This window comes from Jaculus jaculus, chromosome 13 (genome assembly GCF_020740685.1).
Source record: "Jaculus jaculus isolate mJacJac1 chromosome 13, mJacJac1.mat.Y.cur, whole genome shotgun sequence".
Classification (NCBI taxonomy): Eukaryota; Metazoa; Chordata; class Mammalia; order Rodentia; family Dipodidae; genus Jaculus; species Jaculus jaculus.
Window position 1 is genome coordinate 1,142,160 of NC_059114.1, and position 26,025 is coordinate 1,168,184.

The 26,025-nt window shown below is 42.6% G+C and overlaps 1 protein-coding gene across 1 annotated transcript in view; it reads left to right on the forward strand.

The window, feature by feature from the left end:
- Mapk1 (mitogen-activated protein kinase 1) overlaps positions 1-26,025 on the forward strand; it is a 70,883-nt gene that overhangs the window by 1,262 nt on the left and 43,596 nt on the right. The window contains exon 2 of the mRNA XM_004670774.3: positions 24,269-24,451. Coding sequence (XP_004670831.1) covers positions 24,269-24,451 — 183 coding nt within the window. The remainder of the gene's footprint in view (positions 1-24,268; positions 24,452-26,025) is intronic.

Consider the following 26,025-nt stretch of genomic DNA (forward strand, 5'->3'; position numbering starts at 1 on the left):
TGATGACGGTATTTTTATTAGAACAAGTTAACTGTAGTGTTTTGTGCTGGTGAAGACTTATAGATTGTCTTATTTCTAGATTGATGTGTCTTTTATGCTGAATGAAATAAACTAATTATTGAATGTCTCATGGTAGGTACTTTGCGACCCACATTATTTAATTTTACTTGGATAGCCACTTTGAGGAAGGGCAAGCTACTCTTTCAACTTTGATTATAGAAAGATCAAACGTTGGAACCCTTATGTCATTTCAAATACCTTTCCTTAATGTTATTGATAATTTCAGAACTTTAGCAAATTGTACTGTGTGAACAAGTCTATTTCAGGGATGCATTCAGATTTGAGTGGTCATAATTTTAGAAATGCTAGGAAAGACAAATTCTGCCAAGCGTCTTGACTAGATGAACTTAGTTAACAATCTTTTTTAAAAGACTTTAATAGAATCATGAGTATTTTCACCTTCATTTAAAAAAATATATTTGAGCCGGGCGTGGTGTAGTGTACGCCTTTAATCCCAGCACTGGGGAGGCTGAAGTAGGAGGATCGTTTTGAGTTTGGGGCCAGCCTGAGACTACAGAGTGAATTCCAGGTCAGCCTGGGATAGAGTGAAACCCTACCACAAAAAACAAATATATATATATTTGAGTAATAGGTAAGGATGGATGGATACACCAGGGCCTCTGACCACTGCACACAAATCTTTTTTGTTTCTGTTTTTTTCAATATTTTTAAAATTATTATTTATTTAACAGAGAAAGAGGGAGAGAGAGAGAGAGTGGGTGCACCAGGGCTCCAGCCACTGCAAACAAATTCCAGACACATGCACTCCCAGAGCATCTGGCTAACGTGGGCCCTGGGGAATCAAACCTGGGTCATTTGACTTTTCAGGCAAACGCCTTAACCACTAAGCCATTCCCCCAGTACTGTTTTTTTTTTTTTTTTTTTTTGATAGGGTTCCACTCTAGCCCAGGCTGACCTGGAATTCACTATTTAGTCTCAGGCTGGCCTTGAATTAACAAGTATCCTCCTACCTCTGCCTCCCAAGTGCTGGGATTAAAAGTGTGCACCACCACACCCAGCACAAATTTTTTCTTAGCTAATTTAACTTGAACTCACAGGCCTAGAAGTCAAAAAATAAAAATTAAATTAGGTCAGGCCTAAAAGAAAGGCTCTAAAAAGCAGTGGAGAGAAAGTACTGCCCACATCTCATCTCTGTCTTGCACATCTCATTTTTTCTTGCACCTGCTGGTAAATGTGACAATAATTGTCTGATGAGATGTTCATGACCGCCTTCACATTCTCTTTAAAAATTTTATTTAAAATGTGGATCAAAAAAAACCAAGCCCTGTGGGATATATTATTTGAAACCTTTTTTCCTCTTGCTAAGATAGGTGATTTATATCTGGGAGTTATTGCTACTGTACAGTTATTTGACCTTCAAAATCTCTAGTTGAAATGCATTTTGGTCTGGAGAAACAGCTTAGTGGTTAAACTGCTCTGCAGTCCAGATGACCTGTAACTGCAGTGAGGGTAAGAAGGGGCATGTGGAGAAACTGAGGTGAGAACCCACACTTGAGGTTTCCTCTGAACTACACATGTGCACCTTGGTATACTTATGTCCACATTCACATACATAAGCACCCATATATGTGTGCACACACAAATAAAAATCAGGCCAGGCATGGTTCATGCCTTTAAGACTAGCACTTGGGAAGCTGTGATAGGAGGCTCACTATAAATTTGAGGACAACATGGTATATAGAGTGAATTCCAGGTCAGTATGCACTAGCCTGAGACTCTGCTTAAAAAAAAAATAAATGAGTAAATAAATTAAAATAATTATACATTATTAGCATTTGGTAAGTGTGGTAAATTTGATGAATGCTGGGTCTATGGAATATTTCTTAGCTAAAATGCTAATGCTTGAGTAATCTCTAAAAACTTAATACTTCCTGAAGGATTTAAAGATTTTCATTTATCCTTTTCCATTTTTGGAGGGGGTTTGAGGTAGTCTCAGGATGACCTTGAACTCACGGTGATCTTCCTACCTCTGCCTTCCAAGTGCTGGGATTAAAGGGGTGTGCCACCTCGTCTGGCTAGTTTTTTTTTTTTTTAATGACGCAGAGAATGGGCATGCCAGGACCTCTAGCAACTGCAAACAAACTCCAGACACATGTGCCATCTTGTGTACCTGGGTTTTTGTGGGTACTGGGGAGTCAAACCAGGGTTCTTAGACTTTGCAGGCAAGCACCTTGACTGCTGAACCATCTCTCCAGCTCATTTATTCTTTAGCAGTTTTTTTTTCTTCATTTCTTGAAACAGTTGTTCATTGGAAATTGTGTCTATTTTGTTCAGGTCCCCTTTCTTTATTCTTTTTCTTTTTTAAAAAATTATTTTTATTTATTTATTCGAAAGTGACAGAGAAAGAGGCAAATAGAGACAGAGAAAAAATGGGTGTGCCAGGGCCTCCAGCCACTGCAAACGAACTCCAGACGCATGCGCCCCCTGGTGCATCTGGCTAACGTGGGTCCTAGGGAATCGAGCCTCGAACCGGGGTCCTTAGGCTTCACAGGCAAGCGCTTAACCGCTAAACCATCTCTCCAGCCCTCTTTATTCTTTTTCTAATTTTATTTGCAAGGAGGGAGGGAGGAGGGAAGAGGGAGAAAGAGAGAGAGAGAGAGAATGAATGAATGAACGAATGAACGAATGAATGGGTGCACCAGTCCTCAAGCCTCTGCAAGTGCACTCCAGATACTGAGCCACTTGTGCATCTGACTTTAAATTTTTTTTTTTGGTTCATTTTTTATTTATTTATTTGAGAGCGACAGACATAGAGAGAAAGACAGATAGAGGGAGAGAGAGAGAATGGGCACGCCAGGGCTTCCAGCCACTGCAGACGAACTCCAGACGCGTGTGCCCCCTTGTGCATCTGGCTAACGTGGGACCTGGGGAACCGAGCCTCGAACCGGGGTCCTTAGGCTTCACAGGCAAGCGCTTAACCGCTAAGCCATCTCTCCAGCCCTGCATCTGACTTTATGTGGGCCTTGAGGGATAGAACTCAGGTTCTTAGGCTTTGCAGACAAGCACCTTAACTGCTGCACCATCTGTCCAGCCCTATTTTTCTCTTTTATAATATTTATTTATTTACAAGCAGAAAGAGAAGAGATACAGAATGGGCACACCAGGGCCTCCAGATACTGTAAAGGGACTCCAGGTGCATGCATCACTTTGTGTATCAGGCTTTACATGCGTGCTGAGGAATCGAACCTAGGCTGCTAGGCTTTGCAGGCAAGTGCCTTAACCACTGATCCATCTCTCCAGCCCTCAGGTTCCCTTTCTAATCATCTGAAGGATGTAAAGAAGAGACTGGGGTTTGAGTAGGACTTTGAAGAGTGGGTGTGATTTTTGCCACGCTTGATGGAGCATTCCTTTAATCCCAGCACTTTAACATGAATTCTAGGTCACCTGCAGCTGTAGAGTGAGTTTCAGGTCAGCCTGGACTAGAGTGAGACCCTACCTCAAATAAGCAAACAAAACAAAAAAAGTGAATATGAGTTTGACAGGCTAATAAAAGGAATGAGTGAGGGCTGGAGAGATGGCTTAGCGGTTAAGTGCTTGCCTGTGAAGCCTAAGAATCCTGGTTTGAGGCTCGATTCCCCAGGACCCACGTTAGCCAGATGCACAAGGGGGGTGCATGGGTCAGGAGTTCATTTACAGTGGCTGGAGGCCCAGGTGTGCCCATTCTCTCTCCCTATCTGCCTCTTTCTCTGTCTGTTGCTCTCAAATAAATAAATAAAAATAAACAAAAAAAATTTAAAAAAGGAACTAGTGAGAGCTTGAGTTGTATAATATCCTGGAAAGATATTTATGTGCCAAACTATACAGGACTTCATTTATTTTTTTTATTTTTATTGACAACTTCCATGATTGTAAACATCCTATGTTAATTCCTTCCCTCCCCCCACTTTCCCCTTTGAAACTCCATTCTCCATCATATCCCCTCCCCTATAGAGGAGGTTAATAGCAAAAGTGAGTTTGTATTTTGTGCAGTGGAGAGACATTTTTAAAATTTTTTTTTTTTTTTTTTTTTTTTTAAGGAGAGAGAGAGAGGGAGAGGGAGGGAGGGAGGGAGGAGAGAGACAGATAGAGAATAGGCACGACAGGACCTGTAGCAACTGCAAACGATGAACTCCAGATGCATGTGCCCCTTGTGCATCTGGCTTATGTGGGTCCTGGGCAATCAAACCTGGGTCTTTTGGCTTTGCAGGTAAATGCCTTAACTGCTGAGCAATCTCTTTAGCCCCATTTTTTTTCTTTTCTTTTTTTCAAGCTGTGTCTCACTCTACCTACCACAGGCTGACCTGGCATTCACTCTGTAGTTCCAGGTTGGCCTCAAATTCATGGTGGTCACATCTCTGCCTCCTGAGTGCTGGGATTAAAGGTGTGTGCCACCAAGCCTGGCTAACATTAACTTTTTTGTTTGTTTGTTTTTGGTTTTTCGAGGGAGGGTCTTGCTGTAGTCCATGCTGACCCAGAATTCACTGTGTAGTCTCAGGGTGGCCTTGAACTCATAGTGATCCTCCTACTTCTGCCTCCCAAGTGCTGGGATTAAAGGCATGTGCCACCACACCTGCTTTCTAACTTAAAAGAGGCAGATAGAAACAGAGTGAGCGTGCCAGGGCCTCAAACCACTGCAAATGAATTCCAGATACAGGCACCACCTTGTACATCTGGCTTATATGGGTCCTGGGGAATTGAACCTGGGTCCTTAGGCTTCATAGGCAAGCACCTTAGCCGCTAAGCCATCTCTCCAGCCCTACGTTATCCTTTTTTTTTTTTTCTAGGTAGGGTGTCACTTCTAGCCTAGCCCAGGTTGACCTAGAATTTACTATTTCATAGCAGGGTAGCCATGAACTCATGGCAATTCTACCTCTGCCTCCCGAGTGCTAGAATTAAAGGCAGCTTCCTACATTAAGTTTTGCAGTTCTTCTTCTTTTTTTTGTTTTGAGGTAGGGTCTCACTCTAGTCCAGGCTGACCAGGAATTCACTATGTAGTCTCAGGGTGGCCTTGAACTCACAGTGATCCTCCTGTCCTATCTCTGCCTCCTGAGTGCTGGGATTAAAGGCGTGTTCCACCACGACCGGCTCAGTTCTATTTATTTATTTAACAGAGAAAGAGGAAGGGAGGGAGAGAGAGACCACTGAAAATAAACTCCAGATGTGAGTGCCCCCTTGTGCATTTGGCTTACATGGGTCCTGGGGAATCAAACCTGGGTCCTTTGGCTTTGCAGGCAAACACCTTAACCACTAAGACATCCTATGTTAATTTAAAAAGTATTTAAATATTTTGTTTATTTTTATGTATTTATTTGAGAGCGAGAGAGAGAGAGAAAGAGGTAGAGAGAGAGAGAGAGAGAGACAGAGATTGGGTGCGCCAGGGCCTCCAGCCATTGCAAATGAACTCCAGACACTTGCGTACCCTTGTGTGCATCTGGCTTACGTGAGTCCTGGGAAATTGAGCCTCAAACCGGGATCCTTAGGCTTCACAGGCAAGCGCTTAACCGCTAACCCATCTCTCCAGCCCCAAAATATTTTTATTTAGTATTTTTGCAAGTAGAGAGAGAGAGACAGGTGACAGAAAGGGTGTACCAGGGCCTCAGCTGCTGTAAACGGACTCTAGATGCATGAGTCTTTTTTTTTATTATATTTTTTTTGTGGAGGTAGGATCTCACTCTAGCTTAGGCTGACCTGGAATTCACTGTGTAGTTTCAGGGTGGCCTCAAACTCATGGTGATCCTTCTACCTCAGCCTCCCACGTGCTGGTGTAAAGGTGTGCAGCACCATGCCCAGTGCATGAGTCATTTTGTATATCTGGCTTTACATGGGAACAGGGGAATGAAACTTTGGGTCAGTTTGTGATGTCTGTAGGCCATTCAGGGCTATATGAAAGCATCTTGAAATTTATATTAAACGGGTTGGAGAGATGGCTTAGCTGTTAAGGTACTTGCCTGCAAAGCCAAAGGACCCAGGTTTGATTCCCCAGGACCCACGTAAGCCAGATGCACAAGGGGACGCATGCATCTGGAGCTCGTTTGAAGTGGCTAGAGGCCCTGGAGTACCCATTCTCTCTCTCTCTGCCTATTTCCCTCCCCCTTCCTCTCTCTCAATAAAATAGAAAACATGGTGGGCATGGTGGTGCACTCAGAAGGCACAGGTAGGAGGATTGCTGTGAGTTTGAGGCTACCTTGAGACTACATAGTAAATTCCATGTCAGCCTGAGCTAGTGAGACCCTACCTTGAAAAACCAAAAAAAAAAAAAAAAGCACATACATACATACACACATACATATATGTTATAAAAAATTTAAAGGATTAGGAGCTGGAGATGAAAATTTGTATACAGTGAATGATAGTTAAAATCTTGGGGGTCTGAAGGGATTGCTCAGTGGCTAAGGCACTTGCCTGCAAAGCCTAAGGACTGGGTTAAGTTCTCCAGTACTCATGTAAAGTCAGGCATGCATACATACATACATACATACATAAGCTGGGTGTGGTGGTGCACACCCTTAATCCCAGCACTTGGGAGTCAGGTAGGAGGATTGCCATTAGTTCAAAGCTACCCTGAGACTACATAGTGAATTCCAGGTCAACCTGAGCTAGAGCAAGACTCTACCTCGAAAACCAAAATAAATAAATAATCTTCAATGAGGGCTGAGAGATATCTTTTTTTAAAATTTTTTTAAAATTTATTTATTTGAGAGCGACAGACACAGAGAGAAAGACCGATAGGGGGAGAGAGAGAGAATGGGTGCGCCAGGGCTTCCAGCCTCTGCAAACGAACTCCAGACGCGTGCGCCCCCTTGTGCATCTGGCTAACGTGGGACCTGGGGAACCGAGCCTCGAACCGGGGTCCTTAGGCTTCACAGGCAAGCACTTAACCACTAAGCCATCTCTCCAGCCTGGCTGAGAGATATCTTAGTGGTTAAGGCACTTACCCCTAAGGCAAAGGACCCAGGTTCAGCTCCCCAGGACCTACATAAGCCAGATGCACAAGGTGGCATATGCATCTGGAGTTCAGTGGCTGGAGGCCCTGACAAGCCCATTCTCTCTCTCTCCCTCTTTCCCTCCCTCTCCTTCCCAAATAAACAAAAAGAAAAAAAAATCTTGCATGTAGAAGCTCAGTTTTCCCCCCTGGAGGTAGGTGTAACCCAGGCTGACCTGGAATTTCATATGTAATCTCAGGGTGGCCTCGAATTCATGGCAGTCTTCCTATCTCTGCCTCCCAAGTGGTGGGATTAAAGGTGTGTGCCACCATGCCTGACCTTTTTTTTCTTTTTTCTTTTTTCTTTTTTTTTTTTTTTTTAAGAGAATGGGTGCACCAGGGACTTCAGTCACTGGGAAGGAACTCTAGATGTGTGCATCCCTTGTGTGCATGTGCGACATTGTGCGCTTGCATCACTGTGCATCTGGTTTTGTGGGAGCTGGAGATTCAAACATAAGTTCTTAGGCTTTGCATACAAGCACTTGAATCGCTAAACCATCTCTCCAGCCTGGAGCTCATATTCTGATTTGGGATTATTGGTTTGCTGAAACTGCAAGTGTGAGATATATTATGTATGTGTGTATGTGACTATGTATGTACGTAATTCATAGCATTCAGTAGATTCTGAAAGGGATTCATTGTCCAATTATGGTTAAGAATTGCTGAGGTAGAACAGAAAGAATAAAAACATTACTCTGGCAGAGAAAGCAGGCAAAGAAATGGTAACATGTGTGAATGAATGGCAGGAATAACGAATAAGTAGAAGCTGAATGCTTGGATGTCTTAGTGTTTGTTTTGGATAAGTTTAATTTGAAATAATGTTTCTGTATGTGACAGACAAGTTGGAGTCCCTAATTGAAGGTCAGACACATTGAAGCCTTGGTGAGTAGATGAGATCTGAGAACTGAGACAAAGGGATACTTGCCTCTAAGTGTCAGTGAGAGGTAGGTTATAGAAAAGGACAGTGGAACTGTGGTCAGAGATATCAAAGAACCAAGAGTGCATATTATTGGAGATGTTGTCATTAAGGGGTGGATATTGAATGCTAACAGGGCAAAAAGAAAAGAAAAAAGCTTTGTCTTTTTTTTTTTTTTGGTTTTTCGAGGTAGGGTATCACTGTAGCCCAGGCTGACATGGAATTCACTATGTAGTCTCAGGGTGGCCTCAAACTCAGTAATCCTCCTACAGCTGCCTCCTGAGTGTTGGGATTAAAGGCGTGTGCTACATGCCCTGTGAAAAAAATGCTATTGGGGCTGGAGAGATGGCTTAGCGGTTAAGCTCTTGCCTGTGAAGCCTAAGGACCCCGGTTCGAGGCTCGGTTCCCCAGGTCCCACGTTAGCCAGATGCACAAGGGGGCGCACGCATTTGGAGTTCGTTTGCAGTGGCTGGAAGCTCTGGCGCGCCCATTCTCTCTCTCTCTATCTGTCTTTCTCCCTATGTCTGTCGCTCTCAAATAAATAAATAAAAAATGAACAAAAAAAATATTTAAAAAAAATGCTATTGTGTTGATTGACTTTCTTCTCTAAGGAAAAGATGGTTCCAACCAAAATTCCGTGGTCATTTTCCCGATAGTACAATGTGTCTGTCCTTTTAAGATTATTTGTTTGTTTTATTTATTTTTTGTTTTTCAAGGTAAGGTTTTGCTCTAGCCAGGCTAGAATACATAATCCATTATGTATTTTCAGGGTGGCCTTGAATTCACTGCGGTCCTCATAGCTCTGCCTCCCAAGTGCTGGGATTAAAGGTGTGTACCACCACACCCAGTTTAAGATTTTTTTTGTTGTTTACTCATAAACAACACTCTCAAGTGAGAGAGAATATGAATGAGAATTGGTGTGCCAGGGCCTCTAGCTATCACAGTCAAACTCCAGACACATGTGCCACCTTGTATGTATGTGTGATTTTGTTAGTTTGGCTTACATGGGATCTGGGAAATAGAGCATGGGTCCTTAGGCTTCCCAGGGAAGCACCTTAACTGCTAAGCCATCTCTTCAGCCTTCTTTTTAAGATTTTTTTTTTTGTCTTTTTTTATTTATTTATTTGAGAGTGACAGACAGAGAAAGAGGCAGAGAGAGAGAATGAGCATGCCAGGACTTCCAGCCACTGCAGGTGAATTCCAGATGCGTGCGCCCCCTTGTGCATGTGGCTAACGTGGGTCCTGGGGAATCGAGCCTCAAACTGGGGTCCTTAGGCTTCACAGGCAAGTGCTTAACCGCTAAGCCATCTCTCCAGCCCGCTCTTTAAGATTTTTATGGGGCCTAAGGAGATGGCTTAGTAGTGTCAGGAGCTTTGTTGCAATGTTTGTTGGCCTGGGTTCAACTGTTCAGTACCCATGTAAAGTTGACTGCAAAGTGACACATGCATCTGATGGAGTTTATTTGCAGTGGCAAGAGACCATGACATATGCTTGTGCATATGCGTGTGCATATGTACATGCACACGCACAATTTTGTTTGTTTTTTGAGGTAGGGTCTCTGGTCCAGGCTGACCTGGAATTCACTCTGTAGTCTCAGGGTGGCCTCGAACTCATGGCGATCCTCCTGCCTCTGCCTTTCAAGTGCTGGGATTAAAGGCGTGCACCACCATGCCTGGCCACAAACAAAAATTTTTAAAACATATTTATTTATTTATGAGAGAGAGACAGAAAGAAAGAAAGAGAGAATGGGCCGGGCGTGGTGGCACATGCCTTTAATCCCAGCACTCGGGAGGCAGAGGTAGGAGGATTGCCATGAGTTTGAGGCCACCCTGAGACTCCATAGTGAATTCCAGGGCAGCCTGGGCTAGAGTGAGACCCTACCTCGAAAAACAAAAAAAAAAAAAAAGAAGAAGAAGAAAGAGAGAATGGGCACGCTAGGGCCTCTAGCCACTTCATACGAACTCCAAACACATGTGTCGTCTTGTGCATCTGGCTTACGTGGGTCTTGAGGAATCAAACTTGTCTCCTTAGGCTTCTCAGACAAATGCCATAACCACTAAGCCACTTCCCCAGTCCCCCACAAACAAATTTTTAAAAATGATTTTTAGCCAGGGGTGGTGGTGCACACCTTTAATCCCAGCACTCAGGAGGCAGAGGTACGAGGATCACCGAGTTCGAGGCCACCCTGAGAATACATAGTGAATTCCAGGTCAACCTGGGCTAGAATGAGTCCCTACCTTGAAAAACCACCAAAAACAAATATTTTTGAGTCTTGTCCAGGCTGACTTGGAATTCACTGTGTCAGTCTCAGTGTAGCCTCCAACTCATGGTGGTCTTCCTACCTCTGCCTCCTGAGTACTGGGACTAAAGCTGTGTGTCATCACTCCTAGTTTAAAAAATATTTTTATGGTTAAAGTATTTATTCTGTACTTTCTGTTTATTTTTTATTTTAAAAAAATATTTTATTTTGGGGGGCTGGAGGGATGGCTTAGCAGTTAAGGTATTTGCCTGTAAAGCCAAAAGACCCAGGTTCAATTCCCCAGGACCCACGTTAGCCAGATGCACAAGGGGGTGCACACATCTGGAGTTTGTTTGCAGTGGCTGGAAGCCCTGGTGTGCCCATTCTCTCCCCCTCTCCACCCCTTTCTCTGTCAAATAAATAAAAATATTTTTTCCTTTTGTAAAAAACATTTCGTTGTTTATTTATCTGACAGAGAAAGGGAGAGAGAATGAGTGGGTACATCAGGCCTACAGCCACTGTAAACGAACACCAAGTGCATGCGCCCCTTGTGCATTTGGCTAACGTGGGTCCTGGGGAATTGAACCTGGGTCCTTTGGTTTTGCAGGCAAAAAAACGCCTTAACCGCTGAGTTAACCCTCCATCCAACTTCCTGTTTATTTTAAAATATTTTTGAGAGAGCGAGTGAGTGAATGAGCAGGGGCATGCACTCAGAACAATTTCCAGATCCATGTACCACTATTTTTGGGATGGGGGGGGGCAAGGGTTTCGAAGTAGGGTCTCACTCGAGCCCAGGTTGACCTGGAACTCACTGTCTTGTCCCAGGGTGGCCTCAAATTCATAGGGATCCTCCTACCTCTGCCTCCCAAATGCTGGGATTAAAAGCATATGATACAACGTCTGGCCGTTTTATTTATTTGTTTTCTTTCCTTCAAGGTAAGCTCTCTCTCTAGCCCAGGCTGATATGGAACTCACTCTGTAGTCCCAGGCTGGCCTTGAATTTATAGTAACCCTCTACTTTTGCCTTCCAAAGGCTCTGCACCACTTTTCTTCTTATTCCTTTTTTTTGTTTTTTTCAGGTAGCGTCTTACTCTAGCTGGCCTGGAATTCGCTATGTAGCCTCAGGGTGATCTTGAACTCATGGCGATCCTCCTACCTCTGCCTCCCGAGTGCTGGGATTAAAGGCATGCACCACTATTTATTTTCTTTTATTTTGTTTTTTCAAGGTAGGGTTTCACTTGAGCTCAGGCAGACCTGGAATTCACTGTGTAGTCTCAGGGTGGCCTCCTACCTCTGCCTCCCAAGTGCTGTGTCTTTTTCTATTGACAACTTCCATAATTATAGAGAATAAGCCATAATTATCTCACCTCCCCCACTTTCCCTTTCACATATCCACTCTCCATCATATCCCCTCCCCCTCTCAATTAGTCTCTTATTTATTTATTTTGGTTTTCTGAGGTAGGGTTTCACTCTAGCTCAGGCTGACCTGGAATTTACTATGTAGTCTCAGGGTGGTCTTGAACTCACGGCGATCCTCCTACCTCCTACTCTCGAGTGCTGGGATTAAAGGCATGTGCCACCATGCCCGGCTTATTTTTATTTATTTTTATTTATTTTTTTGAGGTAGGGTCTTACTCTAACCCAGGCTGACCTGGAATTCACTATGTAGGCTCAAGGTGGCTTTGAACTCACAGTGATCCTCTGATTCCAGAGTATTGGGATTAAAGGTATGCATCACCATACCTGGCTCTCTTTTATTTTGCTGTCATCATCTTTTCCTCCTATTATATGAGGGTCTTGTGTACCAGACATTGTGAAGTCATGGATATCCAGGCCATTTTCTGCCTGGAAGACTTCATTGTAAGCAGTACTACCCTTCCTTTGGTTCTTACATTCTTAACACTCCACGCTCCATCATTTCCCCTCCCTCTCTCAAATCAGTCTCTTTTTTGTTTTAATGTCATCATGATCATTTCCTCCTATTATGATGGTCTTGTGTAGGTAGTGTCAGGCACTGTGAGGTCATGGATATTCAGGCCATTTTGTGTCTAGAAGAGTGCAGTCCTACCCTTTGGCTCTTAAATTCTTTCTGCCACTTTCTGCCACTCTTCCGCAATGGACCCTGTGCCTTGGAAGGTGTGGTAGGGATGTTTCAGTGCTGAGCATTCCATTCCTCTGTGCCTTCTTCTCAGCACCATGGTGCCTTTTGAGTCATCCTAAGGTCACTGCCATTTTGGTAAGAGAAGCTTCTTTTACCAAAAGTGTGGGTAGCATTAATATAGGGATATGAACATTAAGAGAAGTGCTTACCAGGCAGTTTGGCAAGCATGATATATGCATTTAGCCAGACACTAGCAGGCATTATACCCCTAGGGTTCATGACCTCCCCGTCATAGGTTCTCAGTACCAGGCATATATTCCCTCCCATGGAGTGGGCCTCCAGTGAGTATTTGGTTTCCCACCTAGCAGACATGCCACTCTTGTACCCATTGGCTCATTTAGCTTGGCTGGCCAAACTTAAAAAGACTTCCAGTGTCCACTGTTGTTTAACTACACTGATGACTTCTCTCTCCTACAAGGCTGTATACAGCCTAGCTTTTTCTAGCTTTCTGTCAGCTGGTCTAGAGAGAGGAGTTTTTTAGCTCACCTCCAGTCTGATTTCTCAGTGAGTTTACAGCCTAAGTATGTGGAGTCCTTAGCAATAGGGTCTTACTTTTTTTTTTTTTTTTTTTGAGGTAGGTTCTGCTCTAGCCCAGGCTGACCTGGAATTCACTATGTAGTCTTGGGAGTCCTTGAACTCACAGCCATCTTCCTACTCCTGTCTCCAAGTGCTGGGATTAAAGGAATGTGCTACCGTGCCTGGCTGCACCACTTTTTTTTTTTTTTTTAATGTTTATTTGCAAACAGCACGTGAGAGAGAGAGAGAGAGAAAGAGAGACTGGCATGTCAGGGCCTTCCAGATATTGCAAACGAACTCCAGATGCCTGTGCCACTTCGTGCATCTGGCTTTATGTAGGTACTGGGGAATTGAACCTGAGTTTTAGGCTTTGCAGGCAAGCAATTTAACCACTGAGTAATCTCTTCAGTCTCCTTTATATTATTTTTTTAAATAAATGCCTTTGTTTTTTAAGGGACTTGCTCTAACCTTGGCTAACTTGGAATTCACTAGCGATCCTCCTACCTCAGCCTCTAGAGTGCTGAGATTAAGGGTGTGTACCACCACGCCCACCTCCCCCCCCCCCACTTTTATGTTTAATTGTTGAGGAAACCAGAGTATTCTGGTAACTTGCCCCACTGGAAAGTGTCTTGACAAAGCAACTCATTCCCTTTGATAATACAGCATAATTCAAAAGTTGAGAGTGGAAGGCTGAAATGGCTCAAGTCCGAGTACTGAATTTGATTCTGGAAGCCATACTGGGCTTCTTTGATCCACACTTTGGTGTGGTGGTAAGGTGGGAGGAAGAGACAGGAAATTTTTCCAAAATCTGAATGACTGGAGCAAAAAGAACTACAACAGCAGAGTGAGCTTGAGAGAATCCCTGCCTCAAATACGGTGGAACAATAACCTGGAAGTTATCCTCTGACTTCCACATGCATGCTATAACATGCACATTTGCATTAACATGAACATATACACACTTGAGTACACACATGTACACACTAAAAGATTAGAGTTGATGGCTAGGAGTGTTATTTAGTGGTGTAGTTTTTGCTTAGCATGCCCTGAGTTTTATCTGCAGTGCTGAAAACAAAACAAAAGTAGGGAGGGAGGAAGAATAGAATTGAGAAAACACATTAATAGAAAATGTTATCTCCTTTTCCTGTATCACATTTTAGCTTTATTTAAACTGTTCACATAAAGTCATTTATTCAGAAAATGCTTACCAAACACATCTGTATGCCAGGATTCATATGTTCCCTTAAACTTTAGTAATTTTTCTGGATAGTAAGATGTAGTTGGGTAGTAATACAGACTATACCAGTACTATATGGAGGAATGGATGAAGTTCTAGAAGAATCCTTGAGTAATAATGAGGCTGTCACATTATACAGCCTCACAGACTTTGTTTTGTTGTTTTGTTTTTCAAGACAGGGTCTCCCTCTAGCTCAGGCTGACTTGGTGTCTTGAGTCAGGGTCTCATAAAGCTCAGGCTGGCCTCTGACTCCCTGTGTGACAGAAGATAACCTTGACTTGTCCTTCCCAAATGTTAGCATTACAGACATGCCTCCATCACACTCAACTTTGGATTCAGATTATGTTTTTTCTTTTAGTTTATTACTTATTTGGAAGAGGGAGAGAGAAAAGTGAATGGGCACGCCAGGGCCTCCAGCCACTGCAAACGGACCCCGGATGCACGTACCACTTTGTGCATCTGGCTTTATGTGGGTGGCTTGTTAGGCTTTTAAGGCAAGTGCCTTAATTGCTGAGCCATCTCTCCAGCCCTCTGTTGGCTTCTTGAAGATTTCTTTCATGTGTATAATGAGTGTGGTATAGTGTATGTGTGTAGTATAGTATGCGTATAATGTATTCATGTGTGTGTGTGCAGATGCAGATGTGTGTGCCTGATGTACATGTGCAGAGGCCAGAGAACATGAATATCATCCTTCTATATCTCTTTGAGTGTCATGTTTTTTGTTTTTTTCCCCAAGGTAGGGTCTCACTCTAGCCCAGGCTGGCCTAGAATTCACTATATAGTCTCAGGGTGGCCTTGAACTCATGGCGATCCTTCTATGCCTGCCTCCCAAGTACAAAGGCATGCACTACCCTGCCCAGCCTAAATTAACTTTTTTTTCTTTTAAAAAAATATTTTATTTTTATTTATTTATTTGAGAGAGAGAGAGAATAGGCATGCTAGGACCTCTTCAGCTACTGCAAATGAATTCCAGACAACTGAGCCACCTTGTGCTTACATGGCTAAATTAACTTGTTTTGTTTTTTGTTTTTTCAAGGTAGGGTCTCATTCTCACTCAGGCTGATGTGGAATTCATGCATGGGCACACCAGAGCCTCTTGCCGCTGCAAAGGAACTCCAGATGCATGCACTGCTTTGTGCATTTAGTTTTATCTGGGAATTGGGGAATTGAACCTATGCCACCAGGCTTAGCAAGCAAGGGCCTTTAACTGCTGAGCCATCTGTCCAGCCCACAATTAAATTTTGTTTTCATGTGTGTACCGTGTATGGTGTGGTATCTGTGCTGTATGCGGGTTTATGTACCAATGTAGTATCCTGTGTGCTTCCTTGCTCCAGCCGGAGGGCAATATTGGGTGTCCCCCTCCATCACTCACCAACCTGTTTTTCCTTGCAACAGTCTCTCCCCAGCAATTCGAAAAACAAAAACAACAAAAGTTAACACTGTGCTAATGTTCAGAGCTACATGGGCTGCCTTTGCTACTACTATTTTTTTTTAAATATTTATTTTGAAAGAGAAAGGGGGAGAGAGAAAGAGAGAGAGAAAGGGTATACCAGGGCCTCTAGCCACTGCAGAGGAACTCCAGACGCATGCACCTTGTTGTGCATCTGGTTCACGTTGGTACTGGGGAATCGAATCTGAGTCCTTAGTCTTCATAGGCAAATGCCTTAACCTCTAAGGCATCTCCCCAGCCCTGCTGCTACTCTTGTTTTTTTTTTTTTTTTTTCCTCCTAGGTAGGGTCTCAATCTAGCTTAAGCTGACCTGGAATTCACTCTCTAGTCCCAGGGTGGCCTTGAACTCACAGCAGTCCTTCTACATCTGCCTCTTGGGATTAAAGACGTGTACTGGGATTAAAGTCATGTGTCACCACACCCAGCTTGTGTGTGTGTGTGTGTGTGTGTGTGTGTGTGTGTGTAATTTTAGAAGGGTGTATGGTGGGGCTGGCTAGCATTAAGCAATATGAACAGCTAAAATTACTATCAACAAAGTCGAAGAGGCAGGCATGGTGGCATATGTGTTTAATCCCAGCACTTGGGAGGCAGAGGTAAGAGAAATGCCATGAGTTCAAGGCCACCCTGAGACTACAGAGTGAATTCCAGGTCAGCCTGAGCTAGCGTGAGACCCTACCTCAGAAAACCAAATATATATATATATATATATATATATTATTTGTTTATTTATTTGAGGGGGGATGTTGGCTGTGCCAGGGCCTCCAGCCACTGTAAGCAAACTCCAGACACATGCGCCACCTTGTGTATCTGGCTTAACATGGGCACTGGGGAATAAAACCCCCTTAAGCTTTGTATGCCAGTGTCTTAACCACTGAGCCATCTCTTCAGCCCCTAAAAAAATTTGTTTAAAACTATTTCATTTATTTGCAACAGGCAGGGAGAGAGATTGAGGAAGAAAATAGGCACACCAGGGTCTGTAGCCACTGCACATGAATTCCAGATACATGCACCACCCTGTACATCTGACATTGGAGAATTGAACCTGGGTCATCTGGCTCTGCAGGTAAGCTCCTTAACTGCTGAGCCCTTTTTCCAGCCCCCTTCTAAAACTCTTATTCAGAGAAGAAAGTGAAGTAATTAAGGAGGAAGGAAATGTCTGGAAATGGTCAGTAAGTAGGCAGCTCATCTGTTTTAACAAGTTCCCCTTCCTCTCTCATGACAATTGAAAACATAGATTACAAAGATAAATTCTAAATAGTACTACTTTCTGTTGGAACAACACTTAATCTGACAGTGTGTCAATTCTAGAATGTTTCAAAACAACAACTCTGTGGTTATAGGTTTTTGGGTTGATGAATGATATTATAGTTACCTTACTAATTGTTGTGATCAAATGCCTGAAAAAAAGCAGCTTAAAGAAAGAAGGGCTTGGGACTGGAGAGATGGCTTAGCAGTTAATGCGCTTATTTGCAAAGCCTAAAGACCCAGGTTCAATTTCCCAATACCCACATGAGCCAGATGCACAGGGTGGCACAAGCTGCTGGAGTTCATTTGCAGTGGCTGGAGGCCCTGGTGTGCCAATTCTCTTTCTGTGTCTCTGTTTCTCTTTCTTCAAATAAATAAATAAAATATTTTTTAAAAAAAGGAAAACAGAAGGAAGGGCTTGTTAACAGTTCCATGGGGTACAGTCCATCATCTCCCAGAAAGCATGGAATGGCAGGTGTGGGAGAGGTCTGATCACTTTGCATCCAGTTAGGATGCAAAGAGTGTGAATACTGATGTTCAGTTCTCTCTCTTTTTTTTTGTTTTTTTTTTTTTTTTTTTTTTTTTTTTGGAGGTAGGGTCTTGCTGTAGCTCATGCTGACCTGGAATTAATTCTGAAGTCTCATGGTGGCTTTGAACTCAAAGACGATCCTCCTACCTCTGCCTCCCAAGTGCTGGCATTAAAGGTGTGTGTTACCCATGCTTGGCTTTTTCTTTTTTCTTTTTCTTTTTTTAATTTGATTTTGTTTATTTTTATTTATTTATTTGAGAGTGACAGAGAGAGAAGGAGGCGGGGGGGGGGGGAGAAGGGGCACGTCAGGGCTTCTAGCCACTGCAAACGAACTCTAGAAATGTGCACCCCCTTGTGTATCAGGCTATCGTGGGTCCTGGGAAATCGAGCCTCAAACCGGGGTCCTTAGGCTTCACAGGCAAGTGCTTAACTGCTAAGCCATTTCTCCAGCCCTCCTTTCATTTTTATACAGTCCACAACCTCCATCCCATAGAATGATGCTGACCACATTAGGGTAGGTCTTCCCACTTCAATTAACCTAATTTAGAAAATCCCTTATAGACATGCTCAAATATTGTTTCCATGGAAATTACAAATTATTTTAAGTTGATAGCAGATACTATCACAGATGTTCACAATATAAAATCTTTTTTGGGGCTGGAGAGATGGCTTAGCGGTTAAGCGCTTGCCTGTGAAGCCTAAGGACCCCGGTTCGAGGCTCGGTTCCCCAGGTCCCACGTTAGCCAGATGCACAAGGGGGCGCACGCATCTGGAGTTCGTTTGCAGAGGCTGGAAGCCCTGGCGTGCCCATTCTCTCTCTCTCTCTATCTGTCTTTCTCTCTGTGTCTGTCTCTCTCAAATAAATAAATAAATAAATAAATAAATAAAAATTAAAAAAAAATCTTTTTTGTTGTTGTTTTTCGAGGTAGTGTCTCACTCTAGCTCAGGCTGACCTGGAATTTACTGTGTAGTCAGTCTCAGGGTGGCCTTGAACTCATGTCAATCCTCCTACCTCTGCTTTAATTCAAGTGCTGGGATTAAAAGCATGTGCCACCACGTCCAGCTACAATATAAAGTTTTGATGGAGTATCTTAGATCCAGAAAAATAATTTTACTATTCACAAAGAAATAAGTTTTTTTTTTTTCAAGATAGTATCTTGCTGTAGTCCAGGCTGACCTGGAATTCACTGTGTAGTTTCAGAGTGGCCTCAAACTCAGGGCAGTCTTCCTACCACTGACTCCTAAGTTTAAAGGTGTGTCCCACCACACCAAGCCAAGAAATATATATATTTTTTGAGATAGGGTCTCCCACTAGACCAGACTGACCTGGTACTCACTGTGTAGATCAGGCTGACCTCAAATTTAGGCAGTCCTTCAATCTAGCCTCCCAAGAGATGGGATTAAAGGTGTGAGCCATCATATCCAGAGTATAAGAAATTTTGCAAATATTTTTTCTTTTTTATAATTTGTATGCTTGACAAACAGTTTGTAAAACCTTTACTGAATAGGTCACTACAAGCCTTTCATCTGTGTCTGTGTCCATGAATACACATGTATGACTAAGTGAGGTCTTTTTGTTATTTTGTCAGTTTTTTGAGGTAAAACCTGTCTCTAGCCTAGGCTGATCTGGAATTCACTATGTAGTCTCAGGGTGTCCTCGAATTTATGGAGATCCTTCAACCTCTGCTTTCCGAATGCTGGGATTAAAGGAGTGTATCATTATAACCAGCATTTGTTATTTTTTTTAAAATTAAGAGATACTTTATTAGATTATGAGAAGGAAACAAGAGAAGTATGAGGAGCTCCTGCCCATGAGGAGGCAGGAGGGTGGTAAACCCAAGTTTTTAGGTTGGGTTTTTTTTTTCATCACATACTTACTGAGTTTTTGTTTTGTTGTAATTCTGAGATTTGGAGGAATCCTGAACAGGAATAATAGACTTCTTTTGGTAATTTAGCCAGCACTGTCTAAGCATGTGTGTAGGTCAGGACTAAAACTCAGACTTCCTGATTTGCATGCTGATATTTCTTTCTGATATTACTCCCTTTGTAGATTTTCACATGGAGAATTTTTGTCATTTTTTTTTTTTTTCTTTGTTCAAGGTAGGTTCTCACTCTAGCCCAGGCTGATCTGGGATTTACTATGTAGTCTCAGGGTGGCCTCGAACTCACGGCATTCCTCCTACCTCTGCCTCCTGAGTTCTGGGATTAAAGGTTTGCGCACCATGCCTGGCTTGTTTGGTTGTTTTGAGGTAGGGTCTAGCTCTAGCCTAGGCTGACCTGGATTTTGCTATGTAGTTTCAGAGTGGCCTTGAACTCATGGTGACCCTCCTACTTCTGCCTCCCAAGTGCTGGAATTAAAGGTTTATGCCACCATGCCTGGCTTACTGTTTTTAATATTTCACTTATTGGCAAGTGGAGAGAGAATGAAAGAAAGAATGGGCCTCCAGCCACAACAGATGAACTCCAGATGAATGCACCACTTTGTGCAGCTGGCTTTACATGGGTACTTGGGAATCGTACCCAACCATCAGCCTTTGCAAACAAGCGCCTTTAACAGCTGAGCCATCTATCAGCCTTTTTTTGTTGTTGTTGTTGTTTTGAGACAAGGTCTCATATAGCCCAAGATGTCCTTGAACTTGAACTTGCTATAAACTCATCCTCCTGCCTCCACCTTCCAAGTACTGAAATTACATGGTGTAGGCTACCATGCTTAGCTCAATCCTCTTTATTTTTGTGGAAGATATGTTGTCTTTCAGGCTTTACATCTTCTGCCAAGGCAGGATAGAAAGACAGGATCAATTAAGAGAGCATGAGGAGAAAAGCTTTACTATAGAATCTGACTCACTTTTAGCCTAGTGGATATAATTGCCTACAGAGTTATTTTCCAAAGAACATTGCAAAACATTGATGTTACAAAGAGCAAATCAGCTTACCTGAGGCTGGAATATTTATGACCTTAAAGTTTAATAGTATCAGAGGTCTTCTTTCTTCCTAAACTGTGCACGACGGGGCTGGAGAGTTTGCGTAGTGATTAAGGCGCTTGCCTGGGAAGCCTAAGGAACTGAGTTCAATTCCCCATATAAGGTGGCGCATGCATCTGGAGTTTGTTTGCAGTGACTAGAGGTCCTAGTGTGCCCATTCTCTCTTTTTTCGCCTATCAAATAAAGTAAAAACAAAAACAGTGCACCTCATAAAACCTTACATTTAGTCTGGTGTGCTGGCATATACCTTTAATCCCAGCACTGGGGAGGCAAGAGGTAGGAGGACTATCATGAGTTCAAGGCCTCCCTGAGACTACATAGTGAATTCCCAGTCAGCCTGGGCTCGAGTGAAACTCTACAAAAATAATAATAATAATAATAAATAAATAAAACAACAAAACAAAAACAAAAGGAAATCCTTACATTTTTAGTTATAAAGTGACTCCCCTCCCCCCCAGGTAGGGTTTCACAGTCCAGGCTGACCTGGAACTTACTATGTAGTCTCAGACTGGCCTCGAACTCACAGTGATTATCCTATTTCTGCCTCCTGATTGCTGCAATTAAAGGAGTGTGCCACCATCCCAGCTACTAGCCATCATATTTAGAAAAAAAATTGTTTTTTAAATTTAAGACAGACAGAATGAGGCATGGAGAGAGAGTGAGAGTGAGTGAGTGAGTGTGTGTGTGTGTGTGTGTGTGTGTGTATGTGTTTGTGTGTATGCATGCCAGGGCTTCAAAGCCCCTGTATATGAACTCCAGATGCATGGGCTACTTTGTGCATCTGGCTTACATGGGAACTAGGGAATTGAACCCGGGTCCTGAGGCTTTGTATGAAAGCATCTTAACTACTAAACCATCTCTCCAGCTGCCCCCCCCTTTTTTTTTTGAGGTAGTGTAGTCAGTTGCATTGACTTTTCTTAGAAAATTATGAGAGAACCAAGTTAAAGTAAAAGGTGCATTTTCTTTTAATCCAGTCTTTAGTATTATCTACCTACTTATTTTTGGAACACTAATTTGGATCAGTCTCACTTACTTAGCATTTGAAGACAAGTTAATTTTTGTCTGTGAAATGAAGTACTGTAGTTTCATGTTCAGATAATTAAAGTTCACCAAAATGGGTAGCTACAGAGCAACTTAATAGCTTTCTCTATAAATAACCCATTCACAGTTGATAGGTAGCATTTTAGTTGCTTAGCATTGTGTATAGTATGTGGTGCTTTTGCAAGATAGCTCCTCTTTTTAGACAAACTTGATTATCCACAAATAATGTTGAGCCTCTGATGTGATGCAGTGTACTATAAAGTGAGTGCAGAATGAGTACTGCTTAATATTAAATTTTTTTTTAATTTTTTGTTTGTTTTTCGAGGTAGAGTCTTGCTCTAGCCCATGTACATGCGTGTGTTTTTTTATTTTAGAGAGAGAGAGACGAGATAGAGAATTGGTGGGCCAGGGCCTCAGCCGTTGCAGTCGCACTCCAGTAGCTTTCGCCACCTAGTGGGCACGTGCAGCCTTGTACTTGCCTCACCTTTTTGCATCTGGCTAACATGGGATCTGAAGAGTTGAACATGGGTCCTTAGGCTTCGCAGACCAGCACCTTAACTGCTAAGCTATCTCTCCAGTTCTTCTATTGTTTTTATGAGATAGGGTATCACTCAAACTTGGGTTGACATGGAATTTACTGTGTAGTCTCAAGGTGGCCTCAAACTCATGGTGATCCTCCTACCTCTGTCTTCGATTGCCCGGATTAAAGGTGTGTACCACCATGCCCAGCTTAATTTTGATTTTGTTTTTTTGAAGTACAGTCTCATTCAGCCCAGGCTGACCTGGAATTTACTACGTAGCCTCAGGGTGGCCTCAGACTCACTGTGATCCTCCTACCTCTGCCTCCTGAGTGCTGGGATTAAAGGCATGCGTCATCACGCCCAGCTTTTAATTTTGTTTTTGGAAGTAGCATCTTACCCTAGCCCAGGCTGACCTGGAATTCACTATGTATTCTCAGGCTGGCCTCAAACTCAGACCAATCTCCTGCCTTTGTCTTCCAAGAGCTGGGATTAAATGTGTGGGCCACCATACCTGGCAGAGAGGGTGAGAGAGTGGGTGTTCCAGGGCCTCCACTGAAGTCAAACTTCAGATGCATGTGCCATCTTGTACATCTGGCTTTACATAGGTACTGTGGAATTAAACTCAGGTGTTAGGCTTTGCAGGCAAGTACCTTAACTGTTGAACAATTGTCTTTTTTTTTTTTTTTTTGTTTTTTGAGGTAGGGTCTCACTCTAGCCCAGGCTGACCTGGAATTCACTATGGAATCTCAGGGTGGCCTTTTTAAGAGTGACACAGAGAGAGATAGATAGAGAGAGGGAGAGACAAAGAGAGAATGGGTGTGCCAGGACCTCCAGCCACTGCAAACGAACTCCAGATGTATGCGCTACCTTACATGGGTCCTGGGGAATCGAGCCTTGAACTGGGGTCCTTAGGCTTCACAGGCAAGCACTTAACCGCTAAGCCATCTCTCCAGCCCTAAAAGTTTTTATTTTATTTTACTTTATTTTTTTTTAATTTTATTTTTTTGGTTTTCAAGGTAGGGTCTCACTCTGGCTCAGGCTGACCTGGAATTCACTATGTAGTCTCAGGGTGGCCTCGAACTCTCGGAGATCCTCCTACCTCTGCCTCCCGAGTGCTGGGATTAAAGGCGTGTGCCACCACGCCCGGCTATTTTACTTTATTTTTGAGAGAGCGAGAGAAAGAAAAGGGGTGTGCCAGGGCATTAGCTACTGCGAACGAACTCCAGACATGTGTGCTTGCTTGTATGCATGTGCAACATTATTGGCTTGTGTCACGATGTGTCTGGCTACATGGGACCTGGATATTTGAGTATGAGTTCTTAGGCTTCCAGGCAAGCGTCTTAACTGCTAAGCCATCTCTCCAGGCCTCTGATTAATCAGCTTACATGGTGGTAGGTTTTTATGTGACTTCCATACATTTCTGTTTTCAAATATATTTATTTGTGTGTGTGGTGGTAGGGATACCAGGGTCTCTTGCTGGTACAAATGAACACTAGATGCTTGTACTACTTTTTGCATCTGGCTTGACATCAGTGTTGGGAAATTGAACCTGAGTCTACAGGCTATTTTGTAGTTTTTTTGTGTGTGAAAAATTACAGAGAGATCATGATTTAGTGTCTTGAGACCAAAAACATGAGCTTTGCGTTTAACAAAAAAAAAAAATTGGGATGGCGAGATTGCTTAATAGTTAAGGTGTGCTCGCCTGTGAAGTTCAAGGACCTAGGTTCGATTCCCCATGACCCACACACAGGCACAGGGTGGTACATGCATCTGAAGTTTGAAGTTTGTTTTCAGTGGCTAGAGGTCCTAATACCCATTTTCTCTCTTTCTGCCTGTCTGTCTTTGTCTAATAAATACATAAATTTATTTATTTATTTATTTATTTGAGGTAGGGTCTCACTGTAGCCCAGGCTGACCTGGAATTCACTGAATTCACCAGGTCCTATACTATTGCAAATGAATTCCAGATGGATGTGCCACCTTGTGCCTCTGGCTTTACATAGGTACTGGGGAATCGAACCTGGGTCCTTTGGCATTATAGGCAAGCGTCTTAACCATTAAGCCATCCTCCAGCCCACTGTTTGCTCTTTAAATCAGTGGGAAAATGCTGTTTGTTTAGAACTATTCTTTGGTTTAAGGCAATGGACAATTCACTTTAGTGAAAAGGGATAAGTTCACTCTGTTAGATATATAACATCTATTGTCTCACTTTAGTGGCTTAAGTCTTCTTGTGTGTGAATTAGTATGCGTGCTACCTTCACAGGTATGAAGTAAGTATTTAGCAGATGGCAAAAAATTATACTTTACCAATTTGTGTTCTTTCTGCTAAGGTAATTCTTTGGGCTGTTTTTAATACTGAATATCTCTCTCTCTTTTTTTTTTTTTTTTTAGCTCTGCTTATGATAATCTCAACAAAGTTCGAGTAGCTATCAAGAAAATCAGTCCTTTTGAGCACCAGACCTATTGCCAGAGAACCTTGAGGGAAATAAAAATCTTACTGCGCTTCAGACATGAAAACATCATTGGCATCAATGATATTATTCGAGCACCAACCATTGAGCAAATGAAAGATGTGTATCCTTTTTCTGGCAGCTACCTGATGCTGTTTGTGCACCTTGCTGAGTAAATGTAACATAATTTTTCTGGACTACTTACAGTCAAGGAAAAATGCAGAAAGCATATCACAAAGAAACTGTATTTTGCTAGTACTTGAATCATTAAACTTTTTTCTCTAATTCATTTACCAGTTGCTGTTAACTAATTTTAGTATATTTTAGGTAAGTCCACTGTTTTCCCTGTCAGTATATAAAGATTTTCTTTTAAGTGTAGTGATGGAAGGTCTTGGTTAACGTCACATCCAATCTTCTGTTTTCCTTCCACCATGTTGAGATGTTGAAAGGGGAAAAGAAGAGCATGAGGAAGTGGGTGCCCTTAGATATGCATCTGGCTAACTCAGTGCTGTCTAGATCTCAGGCACTGTCCTAGCTCACTCTTCTTTAAATCAACTTTCTCATCTTTAAAATGAACATAGTGGGTCTGGTGGTCTTAAAGGCCGGCCTAGTTTTGGAATATGTGAATAAGTGGCCAGCATTAGAAAATTGTACTGAGGTGCTGGAGAGATGGCTTAAGGCACTTGCCTGTGAAGCCAAAGGACCTAGGTTTGACTCCCCAGTACCCACATAAGCCAGTGCACGAGGTGGCACTTGTATCTGGAGTTCATTTGCAATGGCCAGAGGCCGTGGTGCCCCCATTCTCTCTCTCTGTCTCTTTCTGTCTCTCAAATAAATAAATAAATTGAACTGGGATTCTTTGGTTTTGCAGGCAAACGCCTTAATGGCTAAGCCAGCTCTCTAGCCTTTTTTTTTTTTTTTTTTTTTCTTTTTTGAGAAATTTGTACTGAGAAGGTTCAAAGGATGCTGCCTAGAAAAGGGCTGTGTGTGAAAGGTAGAGCTTTTGGCATAAGGGTCTATCAGACAGGAGAAAGTTTCCCTTTAGGCTAGTGTGACATTCCTTGCAATATGTCCCATTTGCAATTCTATACCTCTGGGGAGCTGCAGCTCACTGTCTATAGGCAGCTTTTCCATTTTCAAATAGCTCGACTAGTAAGTAGTAGTGATAATTTAAGTGAAACACCTCCTGCTGCTACCATCTGTTGATCTTGCAAAAATAAAAAAAGTAAACCTTTTTTTTTTTTTTTTTTGAGGTAAGGTCTGGTCCAGGCTGACCTGGAATAACTGTGTAGTCTCAGGGTGGCCTTGGCGATCCTACCTCTGCCTCCCGAGTGCTGGGATTAAAGGTATGCACCACCATGCCTGGTCTCATTGAGTGTGAATCTGTGGGATTTATGTAGAGATAATAAAAGAAATGTGAAAACATTCCTAATGAAATCATAATATGGTGGTGATAAAAACAAAAGGCTTATTTAATTCCCATAAGAAATAAGGTAGCTTAGTTAAAACATTTTAGGTGCTTAATTAAGTGTAGTACCTAGGTAAGCAAGCAAGATGAGCAAAGTCCCAGCATAAACCCCTTCCTCACATAACTCCCCTTGGTCTTAATTCTATAGGAGTATAACAATAATCAAAATACTAGAAAACCCAGGCATGGTGGTACATGCCTTTAGTCCAAGCATTTGGGAGGCTGAGGCA